The 13161-nt window shown below is 41.5% G+C and overlaps 2 protein-coding genes across 12 annotated transcripts in view; one reads left to right on the forward strand and one right to left on the reverse strand.

Annotated features, from left to right (window-relative positions):
• Positions 1 to 567: 567 nt before the first annotated feature.
• Positions 568 to 10684, forward strand: eef1da (eukaryotic translation elongation factor 1 delta a (guanine nucleotide exchange protein)). 11 transcript variants are annotated; one of them, XM_029452936.1, is made up of 12 exons: positions 645 to 725; positions 1172 to 1180; positions 2008 to 2046; positions 2323 to 2940; positions 4091 to 4205; positions 6068 to 6124; positions 7267 to 7348; positions 7451 to 7539; positions 8187 to 8243; positions 9196 to 9393; positions 9570 to 9764; positions 10589 to 10684. In XM_029452936.1, the coding sequence occupies exons 3-12, from the start codon at positions 2033 to 2035 to the stop codon at positions 10625 to 10627; spliced, it is 1464 nt and encodes a 487-aa protein (XP_029308796.1). In that variant the 5' UTR covers positions 645 to 725; positions 1172 to 1180; positions 2008 to 2032; the 3' UTR covers positions 10628 to 10684. The 11 variants fall into 11 exon arrangements, with proteins under 11 accessions (XP_029308802.1, XP_029308803.1, XP_029308801.1 ...); XM_029452938.1 differs by lacking the exon at positions 2008 to 2046 and adding an exon at positions 1664 to 1675 and having other exon boundaries at positions 657 to 725; XM_029452941.1 differs by lacking the exon at positions 2323 to 2940 and having other exon boundaries at positions 619 to 725.
• A 219-nt stretch (positions 10685 to 10903) lies between these two features.
• The window catches only part of LOC115022088 (E3 ubiquitin/ISG15 ligase TRIM25-like), a 4127-nt gene continuing 1869 nt past the window's right edge, over positions 10904 to 13161 (reverse strand). Inside the window, exons 3-7 of the mRNA XM_029452935.1 lie at positions 12884 to 13117; positions 12319 to 12478; positions 12181 to 12231; positions 11810 to 11869; positions 10904 to 11726 (exon numbers count right to left, since the gene is read on the reverse strand). Of these exons, the coding sequence (XP_029308795.1) occupies positions 11200 to 11726; positions 11810 to 11869; positions 12181 to 12231; positions 12319 to 12478; positions 12884 to 13117 (1032 nt within the window). The 3' untranslated portion in view covers positions 10904 to 11199. The remainder of the gene's footprint in view (positions 11727 to 11809; positions 11870 to 12180; positions 12232 to 12318; positions 12479 to 12883; positions 13118 to 13161) is intronic.

Below are 13161 nucleotides of genomic sequence, written 5' to 3' on the forward strand. Positions count from 1 at the left end.
ACTACTAATACTACTAATAATAATAATAATAATAATAATAATAATAATAATAATATGTACAATACATTATTAATAATATTCAGTAACCTTGAATTATTTTTTTTCTGCAGGATTATAGTCTGTTTAAATTGGCTCGATAAGTCTGCCCCCTGCAGTACAATGAAGGGAAAACTATGTGACTCCACAAGTAATTTAAAATTGAGCTAAATTTAAAATTCTCAACATTTAGCCCATTTTAATTTCAAAAGGTGCACTGGTCCATTTGTCAAACTGGAAAGACAAAAGACCAAAGCAACATTGCGTTATTGTCCAAACAAAACCTATAAAATCACAGTTATGAATGAGGCTGGGCCGCGCAGCCTGTCAGAACATCATGAACGAAACAGCAGGAACTCTGGGAAATGAAGTCTTTAGTCAAAATGGATCATACCAATGTGAATGTACGAAGTAAATAGTATCGAAAAGAGGGATCCCTTATTCTTTTCACGATTCATAGACAATAGCGTGTTTCCCTGTGAATATTTATGTCATTATATATTTAATACACATTAAATAAACGCGGAAATAATCGATAATGTCGCGGGAAAGCTAACGTCCCTCCACCCTCTGTCACTGAAGAATACGGCCGGTCCGCTAATGCAAGTCCTCTTCTCCCGTCGGATTACAGCCGAAGCAGCACGCTAAGGGACGCTTACCAAGCCATAAAACGTCGAATAAACCCAATAGTAAGTGGAAAAGAGTTGTATTTTTACGACCTGGAACACAACAAAAAGTGTTTGTGAAAACCCACAAAGTAGTTTGAATTTAGAGTTTGCAAGCGCCACGTGGTCAAAGGAACTAGCTACAAGCTGTTGGGGCTGTCAAAAAAACTTATGCCACATAACTTTTGCAAGTGTTGGGGTGAGCCTGCAACAGATGAAATGCAACACTTTTAACACATTCAACTTTTATTACTATCACTCAAACATTTGCTTGTTTTGTGACATGGTATTATACATGAAATACTGCTTTCAGGGAATTGTACAGTTATTTTGTGCCCATTGTCATTTTCTTTTTGCTGTTGTGGTATTCCTCAAACATTGAATAAATAATTGTACTGTGGTTGTTTTTCCATAAGAGTTTGTATTTATTGGACAACTTTATATTCTCTTATTTCTCTGTTTTCTTCCAGTTATCAAAGGTGAGTGTTGATGTTGCAGCTGCTTTTCAGCTGATGCTCGTTTGCTGTTTTATTGCTCTTATGATTCAACTTTATGGTAATTTCGGAGGCTGTTCATGGCTGATTAACTGCATTTCATTTAATGGACAGGTGTTTCGTCTACTGTCATTGACATATGTGGTGCAAGGCTGCAACTAACAATTATTTCCGTTAGTTACAAATCTGTAGGGGCATCACTTTACCCAGAGCCCATAGTCCCATATTCACACTGCATCAAACACTTCTACACGTAAAGATTCAAATAGTGTTATTAAACAGGGGAAAACTGCAAATGTTAGAGGTTAGTGCCAGAATTTGTTTGGTATTTTTGCAAACAATTAATTTTCTGTCAATTCATCTAATTGTTTCAGCTCTAGTGTGGAGTACAACATTTTATACATGATATAATTCAACAGTTAAAACTGCAGCCTCCGAAATGACCTGATTAATGCCTCTTTTTAACAGTTCCACTTGAAGGTAGGATTTATTGCAGGGCTGTTTCTGCATTAGTTTAAGCTAGGTGTGCCTAACAACAAACTGGCATCACTTTGCAGTGCTATAAATATTGCATCAAGTTTGCAAGTTGTTTTTTGTAAAGTGTTTATTTGAATTTTCACTTTGTTATTAGCTTTTTTAATTCCACGCATGGAAATGTAAATAGACTTTTGGTTGTGATTCTTCCCTGCCTGTTTTTAAAGGAAGTGCTGTTTTCAGAAATGCATGGATTGCCTTAAATGAAGCTTATAATTTTTCAATATAATTTAAACTTGTGTGATTACTTTGAATTATTTTAATATTCCATTCCACAGTCGGTAGGGTACATTGTCCTCCAGCATGCCAAAGAAAAGGTGAGCCAGACACTGTTGCACAGGTTGGGTTCAAAAGAAACATGTTTAATGCATTTATAAACACAGTGTTTCCTCATTAATTGGACACAGTGCCTGTGTGTTTGATTGGATTGGTTTGGTTTTGCACCTGCCATTATCTGGCTGTCATTAATTTAATTTATTTAATGCGTCTAATCAGAAAAGTTCCTTTTGTGACGCTAACCTCATACTGAACTAATGGCTTCTAGCTTCCACCTATTGCTTATTTTCTCTCCTCATAAACACAAAATTGAGAAGAGAAGAGACGCCTTTTAATAAAGAAATGGATCAGTCTCAGCCAAACCGTCAGCAAGGAGGAGTCCCTCAGCATGCTGTACCAGTGGGGACCTTCAGGCAGGGTAATAATCCCAGAATGGAGGAAAGCATCATCAGTGGAGACAAAGTACAGTTTGGGAGGCTGCACAGACGCACACGTTTGTCGGAGGGCCACAGCTCTGGGGCTGAAGAGGAGCGGTTAAGCACCTCCATGGAAGGACGTGGCTGGTATGGTCAAAGTCCTGTCCTCCAGGGCATGCAGGCAGAGGGAATCTTGCCCAACCGCAGCACCCATGAGCAGAACGAGAGGAACTACCAACGGCGGCTCCCCTCTAATGGCAATGGACCGCTGTCCTCCTCTCCGAGAAGTCCAAACACCAGACGCTACATGACCTTCCAGTCCAAACGTAGCCGCGGTCAACAGCAGGATCAGGGTCACCCCGGCACCACTGTGAAGGCCTCTGCTACCCCACACCGTCGGTACAGTAGAGGCCGCAATCGCACCTCCTCTGAGACAGAGCAGGGGAGCAAAGGCAGCTGGGGGCCGACCCAGAGGAGGAAGGTCTTCTCTGAGACGGAAAGCAGGCCTAGATGGGACAAGTATGGCACCTCTCACACAGGGAATGGGAGAGACTTGATGTGTTTTTATTTTTATTTTTTAACTTCTGTTTTTTTCTTTTTTTGTTGGCCGTCATGCGTTCTTGTTTGATCTTTTTTTTTTGCTAACTTGTGTATTGTGTGTAATATTTTTGAGATGGTTTATAGATGTGCCTTATGTGGAGTTTTTCATTTAGATAGCTAGCTGTATAGATACTTTATTGATCCCGAGGGAAATGTAGGCAGCATTCTGACTGATTTAAGCACTAAAGAGAAAATAAACCGATCACCCTCATTTAGTTAAATGAGGTCAATCCATTGACGCAGCAGGGGTGCCAACCCTGAGGGCTTCAGCATAGCTTTCACCGCAGTGCAATACAACATATCAAGGCGCTGCAGTGGCTAATAAATTACTTGTAATGTGATAGCTGTATTTCAAACTATCTTGCAAGCATTGTGGCTAAAGAAAGATATTTTCACACTGATGACTTTCCAGACAAGTCTTTAGTTTGTCACCTACGCCTGCATCAATGCAGTCTGACCTTGTGTCTCATAAGTATTAGTGTCTAACGTGCAGTCATGTACTGACGTGTATTGTAAACTGGGTCTGTGTTTGATAATCGCACAATGAAGTGGACCTCTGCTATCACTAAGGGGGGTTGTTAGCGTGCAGCAACAAACCTTTTGTTCTATAATCCAGACTTTGCAGACGAGGCAACTGTGTTTCACTGACTGAGGAATGTGTAGATGCCTGTCTGCTGTAGTAACCGTCAGCAAAATGAGAAGGGAGGTGAAGCGTATATGCTCCAGCGGTTTTGTTTTTTTATGTTTTTATTTTACAGAAATGATGCCAGTTATTCTGCCAATAATTGACTGTGTACTGCGGTTGAAACTGTCTGCGTTATGCTTTGTTTTGTCTCTCCCTATTCCACCCACATCTCCATTTGTGGCTCTGCATGATGTTGTAGCCTGTAATATACCGTGTCCTGGTCAAGCAACTAATTAAGCACTCATTTCTTGTCACTGATTGTGCTGGCTGTAACAACTAAACACCTGGTTATTGCTATTGGTTAGTACTTAAACTGTTGGATGTAGATCAATGTTTGGTAGTGGGGTTTTTGCATTCTCCTGAATTTCTGACTTCCCTCCTCAGTACCAAAATGAGTGGACTGCAGTGCCTCGCCTCAGAGAACATCTGGTTCGACAAACAATGCTACGATGAGGCCGAAAAGTGCTTCTACGAGGGACCCAACGGACCCTCTGCACAGGTAAAACAAGCAAGCATACGTTTTGTTAAAATCTCCCCCCCAAATTTTTTTTATTTCCAACCCTCTCCTTGTCTCTCGCTGCCATCTTTTGATGCTTCTTTAGTTTCCTGTCTGACTCCTAAGCTCATGCTGCGTTGTCAATCACTGGCCTGTTCAGCAATAGTTACATCATCGTCAGCCCTCTGCAGCCAGGAGCAGCTGTGTGCATGAGAGTTAAGCTGCTCGATTTAGAAGTGGCACGTCCTGGTGAGGGGTCAGGTGATTTGGCAGCTGCCTCTTCTTCTCGGGCTGTCAAGGGCAGCGGAGAGTTTGTGCACAAGCCTGGGAAACAATGGAGATTAGAGAGTGATCACTTCAGGTCTTTTAAAAAGCCATATGTCTGCCTCTACTGCTGCCAAGTACAAAAGGGATGAGTGGAACATGTCTCATAAAAACAACGTCTTGTTTTTTTTAGGATAATCTGCAGATTACGACGTCCAGTTCTTATTTCTCTGGGTTTATTTCATGGGTGGAAAGTAGTTTCAATAGAAATAGTTTACATTTCAGTACAACATGTACTACATTGGGAAAATGGCAGCTGCACCATGAGAGTTGCAGTTCAGGTCATTAACCTGGTGTGTGTAACCTTTAGCTCACATTTATTTGCTACCAGCTTCAAAATCTTTTAATAAGAGTCATCCTAAATGTTGGGTGTGTGGTTCATCCTGCTTCTGTCTGTTTTGCATGCAGCTTTCTGTCTTTGTCTCTGCTCCCGCTTCATTACTGCTTTACCCACATACACCTGCAGGAGAGAGAAGTTAATGCCATCCTGCAGGACATTGCTAAATCCCGACAGAATATTCTGCAGTCCCTAAACGGAGTAAGTACTGTGCTACAAATGAGCCGCAGGCACACACCCCCTGTAGTGGCAGGACTGTACTCATGTTCTCGTACCAGCACTAAAACAGGAGAACATCTGTTTTTAAATTAGAAATTCTGATTAAAGAATAAACAACAAGTTCTTGGGCTTTATTTGTGCTTTAATGAATGCTACAGAGTTATTCTCGCTTTCACCTCAGCTGCTTCTTAATGTTCATTGCAATCTGTCAGTAAGTTGCGTATGTTTGTCTTTTCATCAATCTCATTTGCTATATTGTAAGCAAAGGATTAGTTCACATGTTTAAGTCTATCTAAAAACAATACTTTCATGCCCCTATGCACATTAAAGCATTATTTGTAGCTGTAATTGTCTCCTGTCCATACGGTCCAAATTCTCATTGAGTTACTACCGTCTGCCTCAGCAAGCAAACGCTGTCTGGCAGCAACACAGTTTCATATTAAAAGGACTAATATGGACATTACCCGTATGGGAAAAGCACTAGAATTTGTTCCCCATCCCTACATTGAAATTGCTTTAAGAAGGCGTCTCTTTGAAAAATGTGAACTTATCCTTTAAAGTCGACCTTTTCTAAATGTAAGCCGGTCTTCATCAAAGCAGAAACGGCTACTGTGTTGTTAACAACCAGATTCTTGGAGCTTGTTTGCTGGAATCGACGGCCTTGAAAGGGTTAATGAGGTCAAGACCTGTGTTAGACACAAGTGGTCCCTCAGACGTACACGTGTTCTCAAACACTTTAAAAGGTTCTTAGAGCTGCTGGATTGGGTGATTCTGGCACAACTAGTGAATTTAGTTGTGATATAGAAGTTGACTAATGCAGTTTTAAAATGTTTCATCCCATTTCTCTGATGATATCCTCAGTTACTCTCCGATTACTGACGACTCTGAAGTTGTAGTCTCCGACTTTCTACCTTCAACCAGAACTTCTTTCTCTTTTTGTCTTTTTGTTTTCTTTACCTTTTACTTTGTACATCACCGGGTGCAGGCGAAAACGGCCCTGCAGCAGCCCAAAGGGCGCCAGCAGAAGCAGCGGCACAGAACCGTAAGTGTTCCTCATCCAGCTTTGCTGCTCAGGCCTGGGAACACTGCTTGGCTGAGACAGACGGGTGCACTGTCTGTGTCTGTCTGCTGGAGTGGAGTGTGCTACTGATATCACAGCACTACGATGTCTCATCCTGAAGCTGCATCTTTTATATAGGCTTCATACGCTACCACTAACTGATTCAGAAATTGTGGGTGGAGTTTGCTATTGTGATCAAATACCATTAAAATGCTACTAATTTTCAGAAGTAAAATATTTCCTTTCAACATGTTCCATCTTGAAAGCTCAATTGTTATATCCAGTGATAGTGACCTTTCCTGTAACTTCTGAATTAGGTGATCAATACTTGATGAAACTTAATAGTTTGACATTTTGGGGATACACATAATCATATTTTTGCCGAGAGGTATTGCGTCAGAAGATCGATACTACTCGTATCTGTCCTAGCTTAGTACAAACGCTGGAAACTAGCCTGGCTCTGTCCAAAGATTACACACAATCCAGAGCTCACTAGTTCACACGGTTTATATTCTGTTACTTAAATTCATTCAAATACCAAAGTGGCAAGTTTTTGATTGGTATCAATCTTCTCAACTCTCTCTACAAGAAAGCAAAAAATGTCCAACTATTCCATTTACATGATTTCTTTTGTGGGGGGGGGGGGAAGAAATCTCTGCACTGAGTTTGCCTGCATGCTGATGTTGTAAACACGGGCAGTGGTGGCCCAAAGGTTGGAGAAGTGAGCTTGTGACGGGCAGGATAAATCTGGGTGTGGAAAGCAGCTCTAGCCCCTCCCCCTCTACCACCACTGAGGGGCCTTTGAGCAAGGCCCTTAACCCAAACCGCTCAGTGTTCGGCAGATCACACAGTGGTTGTACTGCACAGCTCCACGGAATGTGTAACTGTGAGGTGTTCATTTTAACATCAGCATTGTGAGTGTGACGTGAATCCAAATCATGGTTGTGTAATAGATTTTAGCCTCGCATGGGTTTCTTATTAAACTTCACTACTTTTTATTTTGCTTGCTTCTTCTCTTCATGCTTGGATTGGCTCTCAACCTGGATGAGAGTGTATTTGCTTTGTCACCATTTGAGCCCTGACCTGCAACATGACACTAATTTAGTTTGTATATTCTTCCACAGTCGTCCTCACATGCAGGGGGAGACCAGGAGCTGGTGTCACGCATGAAGAGCATGGAACTGGAGAACAACACTCTGCACAAAGGTGTGTGTGTGTTTTAATTCATTTAATTTACGTCTTCCTGAGCTTTTGCACACTTGTTGCACAGTATTCATACGTACTTTCCCTGTTGTGTTTGCTTGTTAGTGGTGACGGAGATGAGAGCAGCCCTGCAGAAGTTGGAGTCCAGAGTGGCTGTGCTGGAAAAGAGCCCAGCAGCCGTCCCATGTGCTAAGGTAGATAACTAAGAATTAATTTATAGTTAAATGGAACAGTGTATGTACGAGCCTAATTGTTCCATACTGTCCAAATCCCCTCTTTGAGTTACTATCTTCTGCCTTTTCTCAGCAAGCGAACACCGTCTGTGGCAGCAGCAAGGATGGAGTTTCATATTAAAAGGAGTATTTTGGACCCTACTTTGAAATTGCGTTAACAATAATTTATTTAAAAAATGTGAACTTATCCTTTAAAGTCAACCTGTCTAAATGTAAGCCGGTCTTCATCAAAGCCAAAACAGCTACTGTGTTGTTAACAACCAGATTCTTGGAGCTTGTTTGCTGGAATCGACAGCCTTGAAAGGGTTAATGAGGTCAAGACCTGCGTTAGACACAAGTGGTCCCTCAGATGTACACGTGTTCTCAAACACTTTAAAAGGTTCTTAGAGCTGCTGGACAACTAGTGAATTTACTTCGTCATTGGATTTGGTTGTGATATAGAAAGTTGGTTTAATACAGTTTTATCTATTTCTCTGATAATATTGACATCACTTTCTATAGCAACGACTTTGATGTTGTACCGTGTGTAGTATCTACCTACCACCAGAACTTTTCTTTACGTCTTTGTTTGCCCCCTTTACCTTCACTTTGTACATCACCGGGTGCAGGTCAAAACGGCCCTGCAGCAGCCCAAAGGACAAAAGCAGAAGCAGCGGCACAGAGATGTAAGTGTTCCTCATCCAGCTTTGCTGCTCAGGCCTGGGAACACTGCATGGCTGAGACAGCAGGGTGCGCTGTCTGTGTCTGCTGCTGCCTGGAGTGGAGTGTGCTACTAATGCCACAGCACTATGGGGGTGTGTCCAAATGGTGTTGCTTTTATATTGTTTTCAATGAGGAGAGAGCGTAAGCAGGCGTGTTGAGGAACAAGCTCTTCACCCAGCGTCTTATTTTCTGGGCTCTCAGCTGTTTTTGTGCTCCCACTTTGAGCGCTTCTAGTTGAAAATCTCTGAACTTTTCAGAAAAGAGCTGGTGAATCACTGTATAAAATGGAGGAGAAGCTTGTTTTGGCAATGTCTGTCAATCCTGAGCTTGATATGTCAGACAGACACTATGATAACGAAGAGCAAAAAGCCCATTTGTGAAAGCACATTGGCCGGGAGGACACCGAGTGTTGAACCTTTATCACCGTACTTCTTGTCCTTCTTCCTCTACGGCTGTCATATTGAGCGGTGACATACTCATTCATACAAGGTCAAGCATCCTCCGGTAGGTACTCATGTGGACAATACAAAGCAAAGGGAAAATGTTAGTCTATCTACGGCGATTAGAGTGGTCAGATGTTGTCAAAATATTAACGCTGGGATGAGGCTCCTCCCCAGTGACCTCCCAGAAAAGAACGCTATGTGGACAAAGACCATAAGATGTCACTTTTGTTTATGATTATGCTTAATTATATTGTTTTGTATTCTGGAGGACTTTGTCTAAGTCCGTTTGGCTTCCTTCCTCCCCTGCACGTATCTATTGATGCTCTTTTATTATGTGATGTTTTAATGTTTTATCTTTCTTCATCTCCATTTGTTAATGGAGACGAAGAAAGCTACAACTTTATTTGAAAAAGACCTCTGAAGAGCACACCCACAGTTATTTCGCTGTGCTTTTTTTGTTTGTTTTGACCAGGCTGTTCCAGTCCAGGCTGCTCCACAGGTGGAAAATGGTGATGACGATGAAGACGATGACATGGACTTGTTCGGCAGTGATGATGAAGACGATGAGGCAGCACAGCTCAAGCAGGAGCGCCTGGATGCCTATGCAGCCAAGAAGTCCAAGAAACCCACCCTCATCGCCAAGTCATCTATCCTGTTGGACGTCAAGCCTGTATGTGTCCTCTTGAACTTAAACTTAATGCATTTATTAACTCAACTCTCCAACAAAAGGATCAGTTAAACATGCACGTAGTCAAAATGTCTGTCATTCAACTTCTGTTGAGTTGTCTTTATGGCTTTGGTTAAATTAGTGTTCTGTGTGTTCCCCTTCCTCGTGTTTTCCTTTAGTGGGACGATGAGACTGATATGGTGAAGCTGGAGGAGTGTGTGCGCTCGGTGCAGGTCGACGGGCTCCTGTGGGGACAATCCAAACTGCTTCCAGTTGGCTACGGCATCAAGAAGCTGCAGATCAACTGCGTAGTCGAGGACGACAAAGTCGGCACCGACATCCTGGAGGAGGAGATCACCAAGTTCGAGGACTATGTAAGTAACGACTGTTTCCCCATAATCTGAGAATGTATCTATGCTTAGATTTCATCTTCTGAGGTTTCAAGGAATCTGTTATACATTTCTTCCTCCACCCCAAACAGACATTATGTATTAGTTAACTTGTAGTACAAGATTGAACAGCAAAATGTCTTTACAAAATCAGTGTCAGTCATTGCATTTCTATATGCACACAAGAAATCAGGTTACACATCAACATGTAATGTAACATGTAATGTAACAATGCGTTTAGCTGCACCGTGGTAACCTGCTTATACATGCAGCAGGTCAGTAATCAGTTCTCCTAACCTGAGAAGCATGGCTTATTTTAATTGTAGTTGAGAGACTTGTTCAATTGTAGAAACCAACATTTTTACTTCTTTGGCTGGAATTATTTAGAATACAATGTGCATTTCTACGTTCTGATATCTTTACATCCAGTCTCAGTGCTGTCAGTCTCTATCCAGCTCTTGCAGACTTGTAAAAACCTGGAAGGGAAACCATGACGTTTAAGAAAGCCTACTGTAGTCATGTAAACACTCTGACTTTTAACCTGTGTAATCCAGACAAACAGTTTCATTGTCCCTAAATAGATCATGAATAGTGCCTATTGAACATTTGAGTGTTGTGGATGAATTTCTTTCCAATGCGAGCACCACAGATAAGATGACATTATCTTTATTGGGGTAGACGCAAAACTATTTTATACCCTTGTAAGATTAAAACCTAAATGTCAGCCAGAAACTTGAGTCTGTTAATGTGTATGACATTAAATATCAGAAGTATACACCTTGACTTATTGGACTTTTCTTCCTTTGCAGATCCAGAGTGTAGATGTTGCTGCCTTCAATAAGATCTAAGCTCCAGCAAAGTGTTGCTGCTCCCAATGTTATTAAAATGTTAAAGTTGAGCAAAAACTGTCTCAGTGTCATTTCTGTTAAATGGAATGTTTTGAGCCCCATATTTACAAGGTTATAATACAGTCGTTACAATTAAAGAGCATAATGTCCTGGGTATACAGGCTAGGTGAGTAGTGGCATAGGAACTACATTATTTACCTCTTCAGTATTGGTGGTAGGAGACTGCTCTGATATTTGTTTAATAAACAAAGCATCATTACGTTACATTAATGCCATTCAAATAGTATATTTGTATATACTTTGCTTCAAATGTTGAGGGGGAATTACATCCTTGAAATATTAAAGTATTCGGTCTGTCAAATGCTTTATTACTGATTTAATAAAATATCTTTGATGTACAAATTCATTTAAAATAAAATAGATTTGAGTCACAGTAAATCATACAACATAAATATACAAACTTGAGTAGATGTTAGTTGAGCACAAACTTATTTCTGTCAAATGTTATTATATAAATATTGAGTCCCATACTTACAAGGTTACTTGAAATAAACATTGAGTCATCTTTACATTTAAAGAGAGCACAGCCTCAATGTAGAGCTCAAACCCACCCAAAACCCTGGGTATACAGGCTGGGTGAATGTAGTCTTGACTCTATGCAGTAAAACCATTGTATCAGAAACTTTATAGAAAGACAATGTCCCACCCCTGAAGTCCAGAAACACTCCGATCCTGCTGCCGCAGGGAGCGCCAGCAGCTACACTCTCCTTGTTGTGCTGACATGAACAGACTGAGTTAGAGCAGTCCAGGCTCCAGGATTTGGAGTTGTGTCCAAGCTTGCAGTCGCTCCCCGCTCCGCTCCTGCCCATGTTTTTGTAGCAGACGCCGATGGAAACACCTCCGTTACCAGCCCACTCCACCTCCCAGTAGCAGCGTCCAGCCATCCCAGCTCTGCACAGCACCTGGGCCCAGCTGGTGAAGCGATGCGGATGGTCCGGGTAGGGCTGTGGCTCCAAACGTGTGGTCACTCTTCTTCCACCATCAGAGAAGCTTAGATAAGGGTTGGCTGTATTCGGGTCCAGGGTTATATCGTTGTAATCTGGGAAAAAGTAAATGTAGCCAGCTGTCACTGGTTTCATGAAGACGCCTGGTAGTTAGGGTGTGTGAAACAATTGTACTCACATTGTAGGAAGTCAGCTCTCTTCTTCGGTTCCGAGTTGTATGGTATTTCAGTGTCTTTTGCTGTTAGACAGATGTAAGGGATTATAGACATTTAACTCCAATAAAATATCCAACCTTTGCTTAGAAAACTGAAAATGTGTTTCCATGTTAAGTAGCATTAAAAGGGAATAGTAGCAACTTCACAACCCATTTATTGGCTCTTAATTGAGTTAGCCCCCTTAGTTACTGTTATAACTTTGGTTCGGCGTCAGAGTCCGGCTGACTCATTTTAAAAAGGGATCTCAAATGTGCACTTGATTCATGATATCTTGTTAAAATAATGTATTCTTTAGACCTTCTGCTCTATAGTAAACGGTCAATGTAACCCTTACCTTTAGTCTTTTCAGACTTATTTTGATTGCTGGTTTCCTTCAGTGAGATCACTAGAAATGCAGACAAACAAATAGTACTGAGTACTGTTGACAACATAATCATGTTTATGCTAATGAGTTAGAAAAGAAACATCGTACCTTTATCAGAGATCCTGTTAAATTCTCTTTGAAGCGTTTCATCCAGACTGTCTTTGAGATCAGGCAGGGCTCCTCTCATGGTCTTATACATCATATATTGAAGTGCATCAGTGCTGGGGATCTCCACAGTCTTTGCAGGAAAATGAAGAGACTTGCACTTCTGCGGTGACATGCAACACAACCAAAGTAGAGGAAAGTGTTTGAATGCAACAGGAAGGATCACTTTGTGGGTCATGGAGTATCATTGAAACTGTACATACATCGCAAATATAATTAACAAACTAAAATGACACAGAATAACTGAATCAATGGGGCAGATGAAAGATAAATCCTTGTCTCTGATTGGCTATTCCTGCTTTCCATCTGTATATGGAAAGTAACAAGTCATTTAAGTTCTTAAATAAGTAGTAAAAAGTTCAATATTTCTCTCTTGAATTTTGTAGAATAGAAGTATAAAGTAATAATAAATTAAAATACTTAAGTACTGCACTTGTAGTACACTTAGTTACTTTTCAACAGTGTTTGGACAGACCTTTTCCCACATAGCGTGCCGAATGTTCCATACCTGAAGGAAGCCGACGTGGTCCTCAGTACGAGAAATCTTCTCCAGCTCAGCGCCGGCCCTCCGGAGCTCGATTATATCCCTCGGGATCTTCTCCAGCAGCTCCTCGGCCTGACTGACGGCTGCTCTCTCCTGGACTCTGATCACCTCCTTCACCTCGCTGCTTTGTTTCTCTATGGAGCGGATCAGCTTGTCGAAAACCCTCTCGCTCTCCTCCACTGCTGCTTCTGTGGAGTGCTGTTGGAGGATACATGTTTTGAGCGTAGGAAGAATGTCAACAG

Source organism: Cottoperca gobio, chromosome 17, assembly GCF_900634415.1.
Source record: "Cottoperca gobio chromosome 17, fCotGob3.1, whole genome shotgun sequence".
In the NCBI taxonomy this organism is placed as follows: Eukaryota; Metazoa; Chordata; class Actinopteri; order Perciformes; family Bovichtidae; genus Cottoperca; species Cottoperca gobio.

Coding starts and splice junctions, on each gene's coding strand:
- eef1da (XM_029452936.1), top strand. Junction 9,394..9,569: donor TCCTGTTGGACGTCAAGCCT/GTATGTGTCCTC, acceptor GTTTTCCTTTAG/TGGGACGATGAGACTGATAT. Junction 9,765..10,588: donor TCACCAAGTTCGAGGACTAT/GTAAGTAACGAC, acceptor CTTCCTTTGCAG/ATCCAGAGTGTAGATGTTGC.